This window comes from Pseudopodoces humilis, chromosome 7, assembly GCF_049639895.1.
Source record: "Pseudopodoces humilis isolate 2021_Gansu_Grassland_sample_001 chromosome 7, ASM4963989v1, whole genome shotgun sequence".
Lineage (NCBI taxonomy): Eukaryota > Metazoa > Chordata > Aves > Passeriformes > Paridae > Pseudopodoces > Pseudopodoces humilis.
In genome coordinates this window covers 15,980,722-16,003,610 of record NC_142206.1, presented here as the reverse complement: position 1 = coordinate 16,003,610, position 22,889 = coordinate 15,980,722, and the positions used below count along the sequence as shown (strand labels likewise).

Below are 22,889 nucleotides of genomic sequence, written 5' to 3'. Positions count from 1 at the left end.
TATGCCGCAGCTGCAAAGAAAACAAAGATTACCATTATCAGTGTGCCCTTCTGCCTTGAAACAGGACAATCAAGTATCCAAAAGTCCTGTTTCTGGTGATTTTTATTTTTTTATTATTTTCTTAAGTGAGGGGGATAATGGGGAGAAATCTGTCCTAGTAGCTGGAGAAGTAAACACCACAGGTATCTGTACTCCTCACATGGAGCTGAAGAAAAGTGCGCCCAAAATGCTGCCACCTTGGTGAAAGTTGGTTCCTCCGTCCAAGGAAAGAAGACAAAAGACAGGATTGCCATTGGAATAGGTGTGATCTGGTATTTAGGAAGTGACTTTATCTGGTGTTTAGGAAGTATCTGGTATTCTACCAACCAGAAGTGAAAAGTCACCATGGGCCTGCCAGTAGAGGAAATGAGACAAGAAGCTTGGATGCTCTGGGGGAAGATATCTATTAACAAATTATTTTTTAAAATAATATTTACTTTCAATGACAAGCAAATCATGTAATGCAATAAGCTCCCTGGCTCTTGACTGCCTTTCTAAATCAGATCCTTTCAAGCTTGACACAGCTGAAGGATGTGGTCTTGTACAGAAGGAGCACGACCTTCATTTAAACAAGCTGGTGAGGGGACAGGGAGGCAAAGAGACTATTCCAGTACTTTTCCCATAGAAAGGCATACAAATACATAGTTTTACAATGTAATCATTGGTATCATTTCACCTCAGGGACTTAAAATTGTGAACTACGCTCTTTTTAAAGCTGGCCCACTAAGAAGCACAAGCATGTTCAAGAACAAGATGAGAGAGCATTGGAAGGTCAGCATAAGATGAATTAATTCCTGGTAATTTTGAAAAGCAGAACAGATATTTTACTGCTGGTGACAGGGTGCATTTTCTGCACTTACCTTGGTTGCTCTACCTGTGAGTTACTACAGCATTTGAATAGTGTGTTTTTCCATGTAGAACTGTGATATGCTTAATACTTTCTGGTGAAAGCTGTGTATTATGTTGCCCTTTGCAGAACACACACAAAGATAGATGTTCTACCATGGGGTTCTTCTCTGATCACTGTTGCATGCTGTGCCTGTCCTGGAAACCCCAACCCAGAGCTTCAGGCAGCCAGATGAAGACCAGAACAACCCATTTTGCATGTCAACTTTGACCTCCCATGCTGCCCAAGTCAAAAAAATTCCCTAGTTCAGAAATTTCCTGCCTTCAGGCTATTGCTGGTCCCTGAGCCAGAGCCTGGCAGGTTGGAAACTTAACTTTCAGGCTGCTGTTGGCAGGTACAAGAAGAAAGCAGGGAAAGAGGCTCTTGCAGGGCTCTCTGCAAACTCTGACATGATTTTAATGAGCAAGTGCATTCCTTGGGTCGTGCACAGCTGGGAGTGCAGCAGCAAAGCAAGCCAAGATTCCTGTGAGGACTTGTGCCTTTCCAGCAGGTTGAAGTTATGTCTGCCACTTAACACTGCCTGCTGACAGTCAGAGCATCCCTCAGCAGCCTGGGGGAGGGAGAGCCAATGCCGGCACCTTGGTGGCACTGGCAGACCCCTCTGAGGAGACAGGATCTATTTATCTTTGAAAACCAGATTTCCCCCTTTGTCTGCACTGGGAGCGATGGAATTGCTGTGCCACCCCAGCCTCGGGGGCCCTCTTTAGAAAATAAATAAAGTGGAAGGGGGAAAGGTATCATCTGCCAGGAGACTGTTAGGAGTGGCTTGCTTTATTGATGCTGTGTTGCAAATGAAAAGCAAAAAAGGTGCAGAAAGCATCTGAGTCTTGCCTACTGCTGAGTGCTTGAGTGAAATAATCCATGGTACAACAGTACCTTTCTCAGGTCTCCTCAGAGCCACATAAAAAATCAGTGGACAACTGTAGATGCAACAAAGAAATCAGGTTACTTTTAAAAACAGCAAACATGGTTTTTCCTTTACCTGGTGCAGCTAGGTCCTTCATTTAGTGCAGTGAGGTACACCACTGAAAGACTGAAAGGTTTCTGAGAACAGGCAGGACTGAGAGGATGAGGCTGCTCCATGATACAGAGGAACCAGTTTGGAGGCTCAGTTTATTGTCATACTAGTACAACTCACTGAAAGCTGGGTAACAGCTCAACTACATTCTGGATTGAAAAAGAAAAAAAAAAAGAAAGAAAAAAAAAAGAAAAAAATACTAAGAAATCATTCAAAATGGGGAAGAAAAAAGTATCTTTTGGTTAGCTGTGTTTTTCTCTCCTGTGTCTCCCTCTATCCAGACAAACCCAGAGACACTGACTTATATACCTTGAAAATACTGTGGCCAGTTCCACACAGAAATTTCTCCCTCTTTCCCAGTATCCCTCTGTGCATCACCTGGGAAAATGCCCTCCGAAGAGATGTTTTATGCAAAAAAACATTTGTCCTTTGCTGCCTGCAGAGCTACATGATAATGCTGAGACCCAGGGGCCAGAGCTGGAGCTGGGCTAGGATGCAGGGTTAGCTTTCCCAGCTGTTCCTGGGTCTCTAAGAAGTATTTAGGACTTCTCTGCTGAAACTATCCTTTGCCTCCCCACCCTCTTGCATGTCAGCAGAGCAGTGGGTGGAGGTCCCTGCACCAGCTGGGCTGGACATGGAGGTGCATTAAAGCTCAGACATGCCAATTGTGCCTCCCCAGGGATCACTGCCCTTCACTGCTGCAGCCTCCCATGCTCCTGCAATCCAAATCCTGGAGCTGTGCCTGCATGTAGTGCCATCATGACAAAAATCAGAGCCAGTTCTGTCCATCTATCTGATAAAACATGGCAGGCTTGGGTTTGTTCTCAAGCCTGCTGTCTGAGATTCCCAGACTAAGCCCATGACTTACCTGCCACCTTGCAAAGAGCCTTTGCAGGCAACAGAGGATACTCGAGACAAAGCAAAGGTGCAGCTTCCTCCAGACTCCCACCCTCTGGCCAGGATGATGCTCAGAGGCAGCTTCTGCATCTTCTTGCAAGTAAAGACAGTCCTTGACAAGCCAAAAGGCAAGATGGCACATTTTGAAGTCTCTTGATTACCAAAGAAATGAGCTGCTCTGGTCTGGCCCCATGGTAACTCCTGACAGGATAAGGCAAAAAAGAGCGTTTATGAAGAGCAGTGCTTGGAACCATCATCATCACCCTTATGGTGCTTCCAGCTTTGCTGCTTTGCTTCCTGGGGAATTCAGCAAGATATTTGGCTGAAGATTTCCTTGCTTTGCAATCAGCTCTAAAAACCCCCCATTGCAGTGGGTTATACAAGGAGCAGAAAAGGACCAACGCTCCCAAAAGCAAAATTTCCATCAGTGACAACCAGAAGCCACAATGAAATCTGTCCTTACTCTTCATAGGGACACATTTTAATGTGAAGGAAACCTGTGCCAGGTCTTGGAACATGGTCAGAAAGGCAGACACATCCCTTCTGCACTTGCAATAATGTACAAATCCAGAGGAAGCAGTCAGCCCTTTATCTGTACAAGACCCTCCCTGACCAACCACAAAAATCCCAAAAGGAATAACTGCGCAAAATTTTTTGTTGTTGTTTATTGCAAATTCAAAAAAGAAACTGGTCTAAAACATGTATTTCCAAGGGTCTAAATCAGCAGTTCCAATTTTGAGATGGAAAACCTTTTCCAGCCCAAGTCACCTGGGGCAGGATGTTGGCTTGGCGAGGTCCTTGCCCCATTGCATAGCAGAGGCCTTGGCCATGCCAGTGAGGCTGCACAGTCAGTGTGGTGTCAGAATGATTTACCAGATATGGGATGCTTGGGCTGTTTTACTCACAGTTTTACTCACAGTTGCTCTACTACCAAACTGGAACTGCAGTGTTTTACCTCCTATTTGCAGTGGTGCATGATGGTTGCATGTGATGAATAGCAGATCTTTGGATAAAGAAGTTATATCTACCCCGAGAAACCAGAGAAGCTTCAGCTATCAGGAAACCTACTTAGACACAACATTTCTTTTTTCTTTTTTCCCATCTTCAGTCCCCATCCAGCTTTCAGGTCCTGGGGAACAGCCCAAACTGGTAAATGCTAAGCAAATCCCAGCAGCTGCTGGGAAACAGCCCCAGATCTCACCAAGAATCACTGGGCAGATGACTGGGGGCTTCAGAGGGGCATCTGCCACAGGACTGAGGTTTCACAGTTGCGTTTGAGGGTACCACATGCTCTCTTGCAGTTTTGAGCTCCAAAAGAGAAGCTGCAGTGCACTCTGTTCCTCCTCTGTTTCCTCCACAGGGAGTGGCTCTTGGCGTGGCCTTCTTCCCACCCAACTCTCACCCCAGGAGCAAAAATAAATGAAAAATAAAAGAAAAAGTCAGGCTTCATATTCTGGATGGATATTTATTTGCTTAACAGGTTTTCTTTTTTTTTTTTTTTTTTAATTTTTTCTTTTTTGGTACAAAGCATCCAGGAAAGCTTTTACTTCTCTTTTTAAAAAATAAAAACTAAGTTTTCTTTAAAAAAAGACACATGAAAAGGAAAAAAAAAAGTCAATTATTTGCAATTTCTGTTTTTATTCTGCCTTCCCACCCCACCCACTTCCCTTCCCCCTCCCTAATTTGGACTGATTTTCATTCTTTTCCATATATATTTAATAAAATAAATAAAGGATTTTCTTTGTCGTGTATTGCAGTGCCATTTTTTAAAACAAAGGCTTCATGGCTCAACATTGCAAGGTAATAACAAACAAAAGGATTATACATTAAATCCTCCCCCTCTCAAGACTCCCCCTAGCCCTCCCCTCCAAACCACGAAATAGAATACAATTCAAGTAGTCTTTTTTTTTTTTATGTTTTAAATGTATGGATATATAAGACAAAGCAAGTACAGAACTGGTTAACAGAGTGTCCCCATTTTATTAGCAAGTGAGAGTATATTAGGGAGATGTAATTGATTCCCCCCCTTTTACGGTTCCTAGACAGATAATATATATTATTTTAAACCCAACCTATTTTACAGCCCTCTGCCCACCTCTCAAACCCATCTGCTCACCGAGTCCCGAGCCCCAAGCCAGAGGCTGCCCTTTCCCCCCATCCCGTGCAGCAGTCCCAGCCCGGGGCAGGTGCAGCCCCTCCTCCTGCGGGCCCCCGGGAGGGCAGCGAGGGGCGCGGGGCAGGGGGCGCGGGGCAGGGACGCGAGGTCCGGCGAGAAGGACGCAAAGGGCAAGAGAAGGAAAAGGAGATGGCAGGGCATGGAACTGCTGCCTCTGCAGGGGCTTGGTGTGAGGGCTGCCTGCCCGCCTGCTGGCCGGACCATCGGCACCCGAGCAAGGACAGGGAAGAGCAAGATTCCCCATGGCTCGGGAAGCCAAGCTGCAGGGAGTCCAGGGGGTCTCCAAAACCGGGGGGTCCGTGCAAAAGCAGGGCGTTGAGTTCTAACTGGCAACACCTTCACCATTCAAAATAGTTTGTCTCCAGAACAGTTCCCTTTTAGTCTAAGTTGCGGTGGTTGTGTTGTTTTTGTTTTTAACAAAAAAAAGGATGCGTGTCGATGTATTCTGTGTGTGCGTGCATCTGTGTACATGAGTAACAGCCAACTAGCTCATATGGTCATGACCAAGCTATATTTCAGAAGAGAAAAGAAACACATTTATCACACTTTTCCTAAAACGAAAAGCTAAAATTTCAAGTTCAGTATTCGCTATCTTGTCCTTCCCTCCCCACCCTCCCTTGCTATTCCTGGGTTTTTTCCCTTCCAACTTACTTTAGCACCATAACACATTTTAAACATTACAATCCCTCTTCAGATACTACACAAAATGTCCCATAAAAATAGTGCTTTTTTGCCAAAAAAGTTATATAATATATTATATATATAAATCAACTAAATCCGTGGCAAATGTGCAATGCAGACGCCTCCTCCATTTAAAGTGAGCATCAGCTCACTTTTTTTTCTTTTTTTCTTCTTTCCCCTCTCCTTTTCCTTCTCTCTTTCTTGCTTTCTCTCTCCTCTTCCTCTCTTTCTCCCGTCATCGGTGATTTCAAAAAAGGTGCAAGTCGATTTGGAATCTTGTATGAAGCACACACACAAAAACGCAGATGGGGGCTCCTCCGAACTTCTTCTCAGGTACGTTTTTCTTTTAAAGGTGCAAAAGAAAGTTATAAAAATAAGAAAAACCATAAGAAAAAAAAAAAAAAAGAAGAAGAAAAAAAGTGGGGTGGGAATGAGGCAAAAAAATTTTATCCCTCAATGTTTCTCCCCGTTCTATTGTTTGTTTTTTCTTCACTTTATTGTCAAGAAAGACACGGAATGGACGCTTCTCGAGAAAAAAAAGATTAAAAAAAGAATTTAACTTCATATCCTTTTTTCCTCTTGCTCTTTCTTTTGTCTTCTGGCGTTGGCACTGGGGATGTCACGCAGCACCCGGCAGCAAAAAGTTCAAGTGCCAAACTGTCCCTTTGCAAGTACAGGTTTGGAAATACTGGGGGCGCAGGGGAACGAAACAGGTGTGGGAAACGAAACAACCCTCCCCCCCACCCCAAAAGGAAGATGCCGTGGGAGCGGTGCTACTCGCCACCGCCGCCGCCATCCCCTCCTTGCTGTGTCAGTTGTTTGGTTGGGGCCGGAGCGGCGTGAGGGTGCCCCGCCGCCCCGCTCCTCGGCTCAGCGGCCCCGGGGACGGAGGGGCTTGGGGGTCGGGAATCGCCAGTCCTCCCGCCCTCCCCCAGGAGATCAAAAATCGAGACATCTGGTCAGGGTTCATTTCTGGGGGCCAGCCGTTTCCGGGGAGGCTCGCGCCGCTGGGGGCCTCTGGCTGGGCAGGGAGATGAGGGGACGGTGCAGCGCCTTGGCTTCCTCGGCTGCTTGCAGCCCCTCCGCCTGCCACCGGTACTGGCGAGCCCGCAGGATGTTGGGCGCGTCCCGCTGCCGCCGCTGGGAGCTCTTCTTCTGCCACACGTCGTACTTGGAGTACTTGCCATGCGAGGGCTTCTGGAAGTTCTCCTGCAAGGAGAGGGATAGCAATATTAGCCTCCACTCAAGCCTACCCGCTCCCCAGCGAGGGATTCCCTTCTTGGACATCCATCCCTCCCATGGAAATATTGCCTCATCCCTGGAAACAGTCACAGAAAGGCTGGACAGGGCTCTGAGCAACCTGATCCAGTTGACGCCTATTGCAGGGCAGTTGCACTAGATGACATTTAAAGGTCACTTCCAACCCAAACCATGTTATGACTCTGTGACCCAGGCCACCTCTGGTTCCCCACCTTACAAGAGCTGACTTTTGGCAGGCCCTTTGGCACAACTTCCCGGTGGTGGCTCTCTCTCAAAAGCTGTGCAGAAACATCAGACTTTGCAGCTGGGGTTTGTTTTCTCCACCCACGGCCTTCCCATCTTTCCTCTCCCCGTTTATTTCAGAGGAGGGCCACCATCCCTGCGCAGCCTCCTCACCTTGTTGAGTGCCGGCACGCCCACCAGGGAGGTGGCAGAGACGTCACGTTCCGACTTGACGGATTTGGCGCAGTACGTTTCCAGCAGAGCCAGGTCGCAGCTCCGGAAGCAGCACTCCTCCACGATCCCCCTGTTGATCCGCCGGTTATTTCGTCCCACCGGTCTACCTGCAACAGCAGAGACTCTGGCATTAGCCACCAACCTGGGCTGGACCCTCTCCCCAACTCCTCGTAGGCATCCCTCCACCACCAACCACCAGAGACTGCTGGGCTCCAGATTCTTCAAAAACAGCAGCCCTTCTCCCAGACCAGCTGGCACGCACCCACAAACCAGCCAAGTCTCACGTTAGGACTTTCCCAGACAAATGCTGTTGATGCCAACACGTGCCTCCAGCAGCAGTTTAGAGGCACTTTAAATGACAGGGGTTTATCTTCCTCCTGTATCTCTGGCACAGGTGGCCTTCTTGAGTGCAGCTGAGGCGAGGAAGCTCAAGCCCAGCCTGACTGCCAGCGCTGTGCCGATTACTGCGACCGTCTCCGATGTTGATACTGGCAGGGGATTTTTATTAGAAAGAAGCAGCACAGCGTTGTGGCTGCCAACCTCCCTCCGCCGAATCAACACTCAGGCAGGTGAAGCAAACCAAAGCGGCTACATTTTACCAGATGGGACAGCTCTGAGACAGCTGCAGAAGGAATACAGGCTCCCACACCTGCCAAGAATAGCTGTTAAACTTACTCTTTTAATAAGGGTTCCTCTCCCATTTCTGCCTGCAGAAAGATGCAAAAGCCCATGTCTGGTGCAGCAATGACCAAGTGCATTTCATATCACTGCCTAATGATGGCCGAAGCGCTCCAGAGGAAAAGCATACACCAGCTTTACCATATTTCCTCTCAGTCTTGAAATAAAAGAGACAGGTAAAGTTGAATTTCTGATGCAAAGCAAATTGGCTTGGGAATTGTGCCCTCCAGAATGTAAACTGGCCCAAAACAAAAGGATTTTCTCCACACTTTTGCATGTAGCACATTATACTGTTATGGGATTTGTAGCCAGGCTTCTGCACGCTGCCACGAGCACCTCTTCCCAGCACAAGGTGTTCCAAGGGAGGGAAACAGAGGCCAGCAACAGTGGGGCTTGCAAACAGGATCCGGTACCATATCCCAGCCAGGAGATTTAGGGCATAGGGAAAACTGAGAGAGTGGTATAAGTGTAGTGCCTGACACTGCTCACTGTGGAACGCTGAGCCCTCACCTCCCAGCTGGCCTGCAGAAACACACATGGCTGTCCACACTGGCCCTGTGCATGACCCATGTTCCTCACCCCTTGCACTCCTGATGAAGCAGGCACTCAAGTCTTAGGCCTTGGTGAAGACTTAAGGGTGGCTTACATGGAGCTGACCACTTTCCCTGAAGGGCATCCACCCTGGGTGCCCACCCAAAGTGCCTCAGGACAAAGTGCAAAGCACAATTCTCTATGCATACAGTGCAACCCCACGTGTGAGAAGCAGCCCCAGATGTGCAATACAGATGTGCAAGTGGGATGCAGTCCTGTGCATTCAATGCATGTGACATGTGCAACGCAGACATGCATATTCAACACAGTCCTCCATGCACAACAGAGCACCACATGCTGACACGCAAAACACCATGGAAATGCCTCGCTGTTGCCTCTGTAATAGCCCTGCCAGGAGGGCACCTGCTCTCTGCTAAAATCAGTCGTGTTCCTATAGGCCAGGAGCCCTCTGGTCCATGCTGGTGCATTTCCACCCTGCTCTGAGGTCACACACACAAACACAGCATCAGTGTGTTGGATGATGGGGCAGCTGACCCATACCATGAGACCTGCCTTCGGGAGTAATTTCAAATGCTTTGTTTTCCACATTTGTCCCCCTTGTGCCACCACCCACTTTTCCTCTAGAAGAATTTCAGGCATGACCTTTAATCATGCCCCACAAGGAGATGAGAAGGGTGGCTCCCCCTTGGCAAAGGTTCACCAAAGGGAGCCCCTGTCAGGAGTTTAATTTTCTCTCTCGCGGTCAATAAACACACTGGATTGGGCCCTCCCCTGAAAGGCAGGGCAGATGTGTTGCATGTCCACAGCTCAAGTGATGCCAGAGTAGGCAACCTGGGTGGTGATGGCCAAAGGAGACAGGAACAGGAGCCAGCTTAGGGCCAGCAGCATGTATTCTTCCCTGTGCATACAATGCCCAGGGAGATCCGTGGGAGAGGTGCACTCCACCAACACCCTGCACTGCACATGGCCCCTGCACAACTCCTATCAATCCCAGTGCTCAACTCAATCCATGGCAGGCTGCTGAAGCATTAAGCTGCTCCACAAAGGCATCCTGATATGGGCAGAAGGAGAGTTTAGAAGGGAAAGAGAAAAAATTCAAGTCACCCCCTCTCGCTAGCACATCCCCTAAGGGCTACATTCACACTCCCGCTGAACAGAAGGTTGCACAAGTGATGACACACATGGTTTGAGGAGAAGTTGAGGCTTTCAAAGGTTATATATCTCCTCTCAAAAACAGAAGTTTCCCACTTGCAGTTATGTGTTTGTATGGAAAGAAGAGATAAGGAGAAAAACAATGAGGAAAGTGGGACTATATTCACCACTTTGCCTTCAAGGGCTATTTCTGGCATGGGTACGCACAGGAAGATCATGTTAGTGTGTGTTTGCACATGCCCAGGTGTGGCACCACCAGGGTGAGCTCCCAGCAGGGACCACCACAGTGACACAGCCTCTTCCTCCCTGATTGCTGCTCCTGCCTGGCTGTCAGGCACACACATGGCCCCCAGCCCCAGTGTGCTGCCCTTTACCTCCTGCACAAAGCTGCTGCAAGCTGTTCCCCTCACTGGCACCACTGCCAGCTCCACCGTGACTCTCCAATAGGGCACGTTTCCCATTACATAATTGTCCATACGGACCTCGCCAAACACCACCACAATGCTCCAGGAAAGAGTTACTTTAGGAAAAAAATAAGCAAACATAACAAACAGGGATTTAGTCTCAGAAAGTACCTGGAGACAACAGGACATTGCTGGCTAACAGCAATATCGCTGCTGACCTGGATTGGGAACAGCGTTTGTTCTGTAATACAATTTACACAGGGACTAAAGGTTGAATTTCCTGGGTTTTGCCCATGAGTGGCATCTCACTGTACCGCCACTGCCAAACCCAGGGAGGGTTTTGCCGCTCTGTCCCTTGCCCACAGGGCAGATCTGTGTGGGCAGCAGGCTGCAGCATCGCTGGGGCACGCGAGCCACTTCCCATCACAGCAACAACCGCTTCCTCCTGAGGAAATGTGCTTCCTCTCGGCCTTCAATGAATGGCTAGGCTCCCTTTTCCCCAAAACTGTGCTTCACCAAAACATTCTACAGCACTGCCGATGGCACGAGTCCTGAGATGCAAAGTCCCGTGATGCAAAGCCCAGTGATGCGAAGCCCTCCAGCTGTCTGGGGTTATTCCTGCCTAGGTACGGGCTCTCCTGACAGGGCATCCAAGAAGTGGCACAAAGCCAAACCCATTTCTGGGAGAACCCAGAGGCCACGTACCTGCAGCTCAGCTATGCCTCTGTGCAGGAATGGGGAACAGGAGGGTGCCTTCCCTAGCCTAAACACCCCACTGCTCCTGGCTCCCCACCCTCACCGAGGTCCAACAGATGCTGCAGGGAGGGGTGCACAGTGCTGGTGCCACCCTGGCTGGGTCCCCTCTCCTCCGGTCGATCAGGCGGTCAGCCGAGTGGAAGGGGACTTTGGGTGTAAACAGCCCCCGTGCCCCTGTCGCAGGAATGTTGGGAGCAACAAGGGGGCCTTTGTGCGGCACCGGGCCCCGTCCCAGTGCCCCCGGCCTGGCCCTCCCCCACCCCGGCACCGCACTTTCCCCCCTGCTTTTTCCTAGTATTATTCGGAGGAGCGGCGGGTGCGCAAGAATGTGCCCCGTCAGCACAAGCGGCTGCAAAGAGCTAAATTCTTATCAGCTGTTGGAAAGGAGGAAACAGGAGCTGTTGTTTACAGAGAAGTCGGCAGCCTCTCCCCCTGCAGCCCCTTCTCCCTCCCTGCCAGCGCTGCATGACAGCAACTTTAGGGCTGAGGCTTCCTCTCGGCCTGCCCTGCTTTTCACTCCAGGCAGGACTCAGCATCCCCCCACGGGCTGTGCCGCTGTCCCTGGGTGGGCGCTGGGGAGCAGGGGTACCAACCCTGCCAAAGTGCCGTGGCAGGAAGCCACCACCTTGACAGAAGCTGCCAGCCAAGCCAAAAGCCTTGAAAGTCACAGAGAAGAAGCATCAGCAGTGCAGAGCAAAGGGTGCTCAGATTCAGCTGTAACCTGCCCATGCATGCCTGGGATAGATACAAAGCTGGCATCACCATGTCCACCATGTCCCATGGCTAGATAACCTCAGTGCAGCTCTTCTGCAGCCCCAGCTCCTGAAGACAGCTTTAACATTCTCAGCCCCAAGCACCTGCCAGCCGTGATGCTTCCCAAGACACCATCCATATACACATCCCCTTTGCACTGATGGAAAGATTGCTGTATTTCACAGACAGCTTCGCTAGCAAAGTGCTCTCTTGCAAGAATGCAAAGCATCACAACTTCTTAAGTACTTGCTTCAGAAAAAAAAAAAGAACAAAAAACAAAAATATCCCAAACAAAACAGATTTTCATACAGTTTTTTTCCAGTATTACCAGTCAGATGCTTCAAAACCCTTGTCCAGCAAGCAGGCCCTCAGGTACACACAGAACAAGCTCTCCAAGTCATTTATTTCCCACGTGAACAGCTGCTTTAGCACAGGCTGCTCATCACGTCACACTTCCCATGCTGTGAGGTGCTGAATACAAACCCAGGCTCGGTTTTAAGATGTAAACTCATGATGGTGCAACATAACTGTGTCCTATTGCATCTACATGGTGACAACACTGTGGCCATGTGGGTTTTGGAGTGAAGATGAACATGATCAGAAATAATCATTTATGAGGTCAACTGATGGAGGTAGAGAGGGAAAAATTAAGTGAAATGGGGATGTCCAAAACCTTAATCAAGTAAAGGCATTGCCCAAACATCTTCATCCCTGCATGGCACAGGCTGGTCAGATCCTGAAAGGGTTAAAATATTGGACTGTGCTTCATATCCCCAGTACCTGGGCTCACCAGAAATATTCAAAAAGGTCAAGAGGTGAAGGGGGACAGGAGAGGACAGAAAGAAATAAAGTAAGAACCCCCTTGCAAACACCCGACTGGCCACTTGGCACCAAGAGACTTGTCTGCCTTCAAAAGTGTTTTTATTTTGGCCTGGGCAGCTGGGTTATTTGAGGTGAAAGGAGGTCAATTTGACCTTAAAACAAAAGCCCCATTCCCTTTCATCCCCAGAGAGAGGGAGGAGGGAAGAGAAAGCAAGGAGGGAGACAGATGCTCCTCTACATATAGAGGGAGAGGAAGAGCTGTGAGAGGGGGAGAAGCACTTGCCTCTTTGCCATGCTGGTAAGGGAAGGGGGAGATGAAAAGAGGAAGGGCAGCTGACACACAAACCCTCACTGCTTGTCTCCATCACAGCAAGGAAGTGCACCCAGAGCTCCCCAAAAGCCTGCCCAGAGCGCCACGAGAAGATCCCGCTGTTCAGCTGGGATGGGCAGGGGGATTGCCCCGAGAGAGCTGCAATGTCACCTGCAGCCCAACCACCTGCCCAAAACTGAACCTGGAGCCCTTCCCAACCTCAGCCCTGCTGTGGCTGGGTGTGCTATCCCTATGCCTCTCTCTACCTAATATCAGCAGGCAGCAGGAGACAAGTCTGGTAAAATACCCACATCGGGAAGGGACATCCAGGTTGGAAAAGGACATCTGAAGTTGTTTCCCAACTTTGCAGCACCCTGCTGTTCCCTGCACAGGCAGACTGGAACAAGAAGGAGGCTGCCTCTCAACTGCACTCCTCAAAAAAAACACCCTGTTTACTTGAAAGTGACTTTTTAATTCCTTTTTCCAAGGAAGAGGCAAGACTGCCAAATGCACCATGTGCAGCTGGTATCTCCATCCTCTTCCCCCCATTTGGCTATGCATCTTTCCTGTAGTCAGTCACCCTGTGGCTCAGTCCTCAGTGGGGAACAAGACACAGTGTCTTCCCACTCCCAAGAAGAGCAGGGGACCAAAACAAGGTATCACACTTAAGGCACCTTTGCCCATAGATTACTTAGCATCTATTATCACTGGTTTACTCCTCATCCTCCCTGTTTACCAGCTAATCCACTGTACTGCAAATGGTCCAAAGACCCAAAGCATCCTGGTGGAAAGCCCGCTGCAGTCAGCTGGTCTGAAGCCACCTGCACGCTGCACACAACAGCAGTGCTGCATTGTTCTGCATTAGCTGCACTGCAAAGGGGTAAGACATCACTCTTCAGAAACAAGTTCACCAGTGGTAGCTGGGAGCTACATCACAAAGTTTTGGGTGCTGCTATAACCAAGCAAAGCCTAGCCAGGAGGGGAGAGTGCTCAGCTTCCTGCCTGCTGTCAGGATGCAACGCTCAGGCAGCAAAATTTCAAAATAAACCAGGACCCAAGCTCAGCAGAGCACTGGCTGCAGACACCCTCGTTACTGCAATGACTTGCCCTTATCACTAGTGAACCAGCCACAATCGGTTCCCCAGACACATTCGACTTTCCCGAGCATCACGTGTGGGACCCATGGTACCAGACAGTCCCCAAAAACAGTGCCAAGTGGATGCATGTCACCCTGAGCATGTCCATTTTCTTGCTCCTCTTCTGGCCTACTGCCATATACAAGGAAATCAAGAAAAGCACCAGGCTGGGAAGCCCCTCCTTTCCCCCCTGGCCGGCTCTGCTGAGGCGAGGTGTGGGGCAGCATCCTGCCCGCTGCTGGCAGCTGCCCAGCACTTACTGAAGTAGAAGCCCCTGTCCCCGCAGACGAACTGCAGCGTGTCCACCAGCTCCCCGCCGCAGAGGGTCTCCGCCGTGCCGTAGGCGGCGGCCGAGTCCAGCGCATAGGCCAGGAAAGCCAGGAGCAGCAGCAGCATCCGCCTCGCCGCGCACATCCTCTGCACCTGGGGACAGAGGGACAGCGTTAGCACCGCCGGACGGACCCCCTCTGCCACCTCCCCCGGCCCGTGCCCCCCGCCCACAGCACGCCGGGGAGTGGATGCCCAGACATGTCGGGATGCCGCTGCTGCAGGGAAGGACCGGCAGCGCTGCGACAGCCGCTGGGGTGAGGCCAGCTCCCTGCGCTCGGCCCGCCGGGCAGCAGCTCTGGGCGGACAAGGTTTGCATTGAAGCGGTTTTTCCATTGGAAAATCCCACTTCAGCCTACCTCTAAAAGGCTTTTATTTTCCCTGCTCTTTCAACGGTGTGATTTTTTTATTTATTTTTCCCCCCATTTAAAAGGGAATTAATTAAAAATTATTATCAGTAGGCATTTGTTTTTCCTCTTCTGATGACAGGTTTTCATGCCCTGTCTGCAAATATGGCTGTGCAAAGTGAAATCAAGTGAAGCTTCAACCTGTCCTAGAGCTGCTTTTGAGGAAAGCTGGGAAGAACAGCTTTTGTCCCGGGCATGTGGGAGAGACGAGGCTCAAGCAATCAGGAGGCTGATTGCACAAGCTGTGTCTGCTGACAAGAGTTGGGACTGAGATGACATCCCTCAGGAATAATGCGGTCCCGTGGGAAGCACACCTGAGGCATCACCAGGGAGGGGCAAGGCAGTGTCAGAAGATCCTCAGAACAGAAAATCCCTGGATATTTGCTAACTAGCCCAAAGATTGGGCTCCAGCAAACAGCTTTACTTCTGTGTCAGCTTCTGCAGGTGTAAGCAAGGGTGCTACTGCCCCACTGGATAGGGCAAAACCCATGAGTGGTTCAAGGCATTATAGTGCCTCGGTGATGAGCATCACAGTACACATACAGCCAAATAACGCTGATTTTGACCAGACAGGTAAGCTCAAAATGAAGAGAAGCATATCAAAATAGCAGACGGTGTGTGGCAACCCTAATCTCATAATATTCAACCAAGACACTAGGTTTCACATCCAGCTTTCATCACCATAGCATCTGAGCAACTCGAGAATAATATCAGTTAATGAATATTACCTCACCCCCCCGGGATGCTTGGAGATGGAGCTGAAGCCCAGGATAGATTAAATGACTCGCCCAAGGTCACAGGGGAAGTCTGCAGCGCAGCCAGGAAATTAGCCCAGCTCCCCCGAGGCCCCGCTACGGTCCTGCCAGCAATAAAGACACCCTTGCTCCCGAATTTTTAGTAGCACGTAGCTCAAATTGTCACTGCTAGAAATGCATCATGCTTACAAGTCATGAGCTCTGCTGAGCAGCAGGAGGACAGGGATCAGCAGCAGGAAAAGCCAAAGCAGAGCTTTCAAGGTCTGGGTGGGCTGTGAGGGACGTTCCCCATGCTTGAGTTTTGATGGCCATAGTATTGCTCAGCCTGTGCTGGCAGAGATCAGGCAGACTGGCCAAAGCCCTCCAAAGCTCTGAAAAAGAGGTAGCAGCCCTGGGAACAAACAAGTCTCAAATCAGCAAGTAACGGGACCAGGACCAGCTTTTCCAGTAGCAATGGTCCCTTCAGCACACTGCAGGGGCTTAGTTCTGTATTACAGTAGGAGCAGAGGGATGGCACCAGGCTCTGACACCATGCTGCCAAGCTGCAGTGTTTTACCACCAGCCTCTTTTCATCTCCATTTTTTAATCAAGTGGCTCACAGGTGTTTACTGGGCCTCCCCAAAATAAACACAGCATCACTTTCACTGCTGGAGTCATGCCTCTGGTGCTGCAGCATCAGGAGCCAGATCTCCAGCTGACAACAGACCAACCACCTTGCTCCTGTCCCTTTTTCAGCCTTTTTTTTACGTGCAGATCCCAACTGCTGGTGTCCCCAGGTCTCAGGTAGGGCCAGCACTCACTGCTGGGGTGATGGATTTGTCACCAGCAAGCGCTGCCATCGAAGGCTCTCAGATGGGACTTCAGGACACCCACATGATCCCGTGTCCCCAGTTAGGCTCATGCTGGCTGTGGGCACTGTGGCTAATGAGCAGACTGCCTGCTAGCCTCCTCAAGCCAGAACCAGCCCTGACACGAAGGGGCTGATTGGTGGCACGGGTGACAAACACCATTTTTCCTCCACATTCATTCTAAAGAAAAGGGTGAGATGCTCTGAAGCAAGGGGAGAGCGAGATTTTGTCAGTGGGTGATATTTGACGCTGGGGAGACCTGATACCTTCTGTGGAAAAACACTTGTGCTCCTCAGAAAATACCTGCTCCTGCACAAGCCACACTGCAAGCCCCTGGCAGCCTTCCTGCCTCCACTGAAAGCTCTTTCCAGGTGCCCACACATCTTGTAACTCTGGCCAGGAGTGACACAGCAGCAGGAACAGGGAGAGCCCCACTGCTGTCAGCCAGAGCATGGCTAACACAGAGGTGAGAAACGCAACTAAGTCCACCTTTGCCCAGGTTACCAGCCACCAGCCCTTCCCTCTGCTGTCACCTTGGCATCTCCCTGCTCCTTCCAGTAGCTGTGTAATGAGATACCAGCAAAGCAAAGAGCATCTTTATTTACTACCCAGTGCTGCAGTTTCTCTCCAGCCTGATGGGGCTGCAACCCAATGCCATAAGCCCTTCCCTCTCCCTTTGGCCCTACTGACTCAGCTAATGAAAAGCCCCCAGACTTCACACAAAGGCTACAGAGGTTCCCAGGGTGCCATCACTGGCTCAACACGTCCCAATAACCTTCCAATCGATCCCTGCCTCCCTCACAAGCAGGGACAAGCAGACCCATGCAGGAGAGCTCTCACACACCTCACTAGAGCAGGTGCTGCTCCCCAAAACAGGGTGTCATGGCACAGCTGGGTACGTGTAGCCCACTGGTTAGTGCAAGCACCATGGCAGCTGCACAGGTTGCAGGAACTGAATGGCTGCTCAGCATGATGAGCCTAAGCCCTTTGAATACCTCCAAGACCTCATTCTCCACTGGAAACATGGGACAGCACAGCTTTTGGTTTCTAGTCCCGAGCATTAGGACAGGCATGGTCTCTTCAGCTGTTGAACAGGAGCAAATTCACACCAATGGCTGGAAGAACCTTCATATTTTATTAGAAAGCCTCTCTGACATGAAATGGAACAGGAACAAGGCAGCACAACAGAAGCCACTTCCTCAAAGGACAAGGTCCTGTCTCTGCTTCAAGAGGCTACAGCTACCAGTATCCCATTCTTGCCAAAGCAGGTTCAACCAACCACACTGACTGCTGCTGTTCCTCATGTGCCCAGGTAGAGCCCAAAGGCTTTAGGATGCAGTGCGAGACATGCCAGATGCCAAACAACCTGAGCACCAAATTCCTCCTAAGGAGGGCTTGGACCCCACACAGTGTGCAAAACAGTGATGCAAGAGGAATTTCTTGGTTGCACAGGTGACCTGTACCATTATGGGAATCACACCCAGAGCTCCTCTGAATAACCCACATCTGAAACAGTATTATCAGTGCAGAACAGCTCAGACAAGATATCAGCACACACTGCTGGCCTCTCCCTCCCTGGAGAGCCTCCCTGGCTTTGCCTTCCATCCTTCATGCCCCTCTCATGTCTTTCCCAGCATCCCCAGCACCCCACACAAAGCCAGGCTGGCACTGGAGCCAGCTCAGCCACAAGCTGCCACGTGCAGGATGTTCCTGCCTTGGAACTCCCGCGTATTCCTGCCTTGCAGCATATGCCACTGCACCCATGGCCAGGGACCCCCAAACACCTCTTGGCAGCCCCCAGCCAGCAGAGAGGTCCAACAGAAAGGGTTCTCTCTGAGTGGCTGTGGTGTGCTGGGAGCGAGCCCAAGGGCAGAGTCTGCAGTGGAGTCACCCTCCCACTCGAGACCATTAAAGGATTTTTTCAGGATCTGCTGCTGAATCAGCTGGATCCACAGTTTCTGTCCAGCTGCTGGGGAGTTGGGGGCCAAGAGGCCACAATGTGCTAAAAGGCCCAGTTGCCAAGTCTCAGAGTACAGCTCAGGCATCCCTTGCATCCAGGCTTGTGCTGAGCAAACCAAACCATGATGCCTCTTGGGCAACAAATATCTCCCCAAAAACAGAGACAAAACCTCCTGTCTGACCTAATTCCTTCTTCAGTCTGGCCTTCATTGCAATTTAATATGAACAGAACAACGTAGGAGGGAATTGACAGATGGCCCAGTCTGTAAAATTTGGATTTGGACAGCAAAAAAAAAAAAAAAAAAAAAAGAAAAAAAAAGTCTTGCTTCTTTGTGGAGCAGTGCAGCATTTAAAAGGAAGCATGGCAAAAGAAAAGTCATCAGCCCAGATCCAGTGGCACATGCCAGAGGGGAAAATCCCAGTTTACACATCCCAGCATCCCTCACATTCCACACTTTCAACAGGAAAAAAAAATAAAATAAAAAAATAAAAAAGAAAGAAGAAAGAAGAAAAGGGCAGACTGATGTTTCGCTACTCTGACAATTGCCTGTGAGAGACGCTGAACATCTGCCTCTCTGCATTACTCCTCTCCGTGGACAGCCCCAGGAGAGTGGGGAGCTGACCCGGTTCTGAGCGTGGCAATCCTGAAGGAGCAGGATGTGGGCATGTGCCAACCTCACAAGTGCCAAGTGAATGCTGCCCCTGCCCACAAGGCAACCCAACCTCACAGGAGGCGCTGGGCCGTGATGCCCTGAGGTGCCAAGGAACAAAGGGATAATGGAAGCCAGCATGAGAGGCAGGTGCCTTGGCAGCTGAAAAGCACCCAGGAGCTGCATCTTGGGCAGAGGCACAGGGATGACGTGCCCACCAGTACCCAAAGGCAGAGGAATCACCTCATGCAATGCCACAGAAGAGCCTCTCGTTTCATCTGAAAGAGAAAGGAGATTTCCAACCACCCACAGCTTGGAAGAAGCAAGCTTCAAAACACAAAACTTTTGACCACTGAGCTGTCAGGTGAATAAAAACTGCTCAGGAGGACCAGGGGTTTTGCTGTTTAGCACAGGTTAGAAAAAAATAAAATACCTTCAGATTCTTGGCACCTGGTTTGCATGACATTCATATGGCTGAGGCTGGCAATACTGCTGCTATTTTTAGCCCTCACTTTTTTTGTCTTCTCTGCTTGTCCCCATCAGCAGCCCACTCTGGCCCACGCTGGGGATCACCTTTCTGCCTTCCATCCCGTGAGCCCTGGCAGCACCTGCCACCTCTGCCTGTGGGACAGGGGCTGGGGCAGGCAGGGCTGCATGGTGCATGCCTGCACACCATGTCTGTAAGTGCTGCAGGAGAACCACTGGGCCTGTGGAAAAATCAAGCTGAAAGAGGTGAATGGGGTATTCAGTACCATTTACTCACCCCACTGGGGAGTAAGAGTGTATTGCATAAATTTTGGTATGCAGCCCAGAAATATTTGATTTATTGTATTAAAAAAAAAAGGAAATGCAATCTTGCTTAACTCTTCTAAAGACAGCTGGCAGGACCCAGTGAAGGGATTTAAGTCTGTTTTAGTAGCCTCACTTAACTCCTTTCTTTATTGTTCCTCTCTCCTTTCTGCGTTCCCTTCCAAAACCTGGAGTGTATCAGGGAAAGTTAACAGCAAGTTAAGCTGTTAAATCAGGAACTGTGGTGACTGGAGTCTACTGGCAAGTGATATTCCCACAACACATTGAACTTGCTTTATGTCTTGGCAGAGCAACTTTAACCCTTTCAGAGCCAGGCTGTAACGCTAAGGCAGACTTCCTCTCCTGGTGCCCCCCGCCTCTCCTGACACCTCACACAACCATGCCGAGGGAGGCTGATATCGCTTTCCCCACTAAAACACCCATCAGCTTTTAAAAGCAAAGACAATCCAAAGAAGGATTGGAGAGGTCAGCCCCAGGACACGAGCTGGGAGAGGGTGGGCCACTTACAGTGCTCGTATGCACTGCTGGAAACACACCAACTCCTCGGTCCCTCTAAAAATAAGACCTCACCTGCTGTGTTTGCTTTATTTAAAAAAAGAAAAGTACAGAAATGCTTTTCTCTGGTGCTCCATGATACAAGCTGGGCTTGTGCTGAAGCCTACAGGAATCAAGGGGAAGACACGCACTGGCAACTCCGGGTTGACTGGTCAAAGCAGCAGCCCTCCAGCCAGGCTGAAAAAAAGATCACCTGTCAGAAAGAGCGCTGGGACACACACGCAGACACATTTTGGCTCTCAAATTTCATGCAGCGGTGGGAGGGGACCTGCGGTGTCAAATCTTTTATCCCTTAATGAATTTGCACAGGAGCTGGGATAGCCCCTTTGAAAGGCTGAGTGAACTTGTGTGGGTGTCAACAACACGGAGCAAGATTTACAGCTCTGACCCATTCACCCCCACCAAAATTGTCAAGTTGGGTCCAAAACAGCACAGTGGAACTCAAATCAGAAGTGTCAGTCAGTTTTATACCTCCAGATGTCCTTAGCACAAAGTCAGCCTTAACAAAACCCCACGACCCAGGCTTCTCAACTCCACTCTAAATCAAGGCAAGAGGAGGAATAAAGATCCCAACACGTTGAACCCTGCAAAGTAAAAGGGGGGGGAAAAAAAGCCACCCACATACACACACAATCTGACAATAAACAAACTCAAAGAAAAACAGGCCTCGATCTCCCAAGCACATCCCAGCATTTGAAAGAAAACTACAGATTTTGTATAGGAAGCTTGGGTTGAAAGCCGAGGCTCTCCCGTGGTGTCTGTTTAAAACCGCCTGTTTAAAACCACCCACACAAACCTTGTTTTTACACTTGATTGCTCCACACCACCCTAGCGAGACCTGGCGTATCAGCAACCCGGGTGAAGTACCCCTGGCTGGAGGAGAGGCAGCCACATCTGCTGGTACAGTTACGCTAAATCCGAGTTCCCTCATGTGCCCCAATTCCCTACTGCTCAACAGAGTGCTAAAACCTTTCCAAGTTGCGCTCTTAAAACGATTACTGTAGGGAAAAGCAATTGGGAAGGAAGAAGAAGGGAAAAAAAAAATAAAATAAAAAAAAATCACAGAAAGTCGAAGGCTGCACGCCAAGCATTAACTCTCACTCCATTTTGGCTTCGCTTTCTTGTTTTTCCTCTCTGTATTTTTATCCCTCCCGAGACCAAACACACCGCAGTGTTTTGCAGAAGAGAGTTTAATAACCTCCGCTCTCTCCGGAGCCGGAGAACGGCCGGTCCCCGCGGCCGCCCGGCGCGGAGGGAGCTCGGCGGGCAGCCGGGGGCCGCGCAGCCCTGCGTGACCTCGCATAGCCCCGGCCCGGCCCCCGCACGGCCGCGGCAGCCCGCACACGCGCGCTGCCGCCCCTCCGCCGCTCCCCACGCGGGATCGCGCCGGCTCCGCGCCCCCGCCCGGCCCCGCAGGCAGCATCCCCGCGGGCAGCATCCCCGCGGGCAGCATCCCCTCGGGCAGCATCCCTGCCGGCGGGCGGAGGGACCCCGGGGATACCCCGCGCACCCCACCGCAGCGGGGCCGCCCCGCCGGCCGCGGCTGGGCCGGCGCCCGGGGTCCCTCTAGTGACACGCGTGAGGACGGCGGGCAGCGGGGCCGGCGCGGCTCTGCCCGGCGGGGCTCGGGATGGCTCAGCGGTGCCCGGGGCGGCACGGCACGGCTCGGCTCGGCGCTGCCCGGCGCGGGGAATCCCACCGTGCCCTGCCCGCGGAGGAGCAGAGCGGAGCGGCGCTTACCTTGGCACTGCCGCTGCTACTCTCAACTTCTTGCGGCGGCGGCGGGCCGGGGAGGAAGGCGGGCTGCCGGCAGCGCTCATCCGTGTGTGCCCCGGCGCTTGACATGCTGCTCTCCTGCCCTGGCAGCGATCGCGGCTTTGGCTTGCCTTTCCCGCGCCCTGGCACGTTCTCCTCGCCTTGCCTTTTGGTATGTCAAGTCCCTGCTGGATTTTGTCTGAAGGATGTTATTTTGTTACGATCAGGTATTTTGTTATTCTAGAGAAAAAGCGAGCGAGCGCTTTCCTTTCCTCGCCTTTTCCCTTTTTTTTTTTTCCCTCTGGGTTGTTTTTCGCCCTTTTTTTTTTTTTTTTTCTTCCCTTCTCCTTCTCTCCTGCTTTGGCTGCCCCTTGGGTGGCTCTCACTTTTGTGTTTACTGAGTGCTTGGTCGGGGCGAAGGGGCCGCTGCCTCACTGCCCGCTGCTCCCGGCTGCTGCCCCACGAGCGAGGAGACAAGCAGGCGCTCCGGCTTTTATACCTTTTATACCCCCCCCAATGGGCATGCTCTCCCGGCGAGCACCAGCCCGGCCACGCAGCCAATAATGTTGCAGAGCGGTCTAACCCCCTCTCTTCCCTCCCTCCCTTCCTTTCTTCCCTCCTTCTCCCTCGTAACCCTCCGGAGTCCAGCTCGGGAGGGAAGAAGGGATAGAAAGTTTCTGCCGCACGCTTTCTTTGCGTGCTGCTACCCGGGGTGGGGGCTTTACCCCCTCTGCCGGCCCCGGGTGGGAGGGGGGCTACGCGCATCCGCGGCCGCTCCGCAGGTGAGGGGTAGAGCTGTGGATCCGCACCCCGAGCCCCTGCCCAA

General features: G+C 51.0%; 1 protein-coding gene across 1 annotated transcript; it reads right to left on the bottom strand.

The window, feature by feature from the left end:
• Positions 1 to 4,306: 4,306 nt before the first annotated feature.
• IGF2 (insulin like growth factor 2) lies at positions 4,307 to 22,515 on the bottom strand. The gene is made up of 4 exons (XM_005522340.3): positions 22,049 to 22,515; positions 14,258 to 14,420; positions 7,375 to 7,541; positions 4,307 to 6,927 (listed from the first exon to the last, which is right to left on the bottom strand). The coding sequence occupies exons 1-4, from the start codon at positions 22,151 to 22,153 to the stop codon at positions 6,685 to 6,687; spliced, it is 678 nt and encodes a 225-aa protein (XP_005522397.1). The 5' UTR covers positions 22,154 to 22,515; the 3' UTR covers positions 4,307 to 6,684.
• Between the last annotated feature and the right edge of the window lie 374 nt (positions 22,516 to 22,889).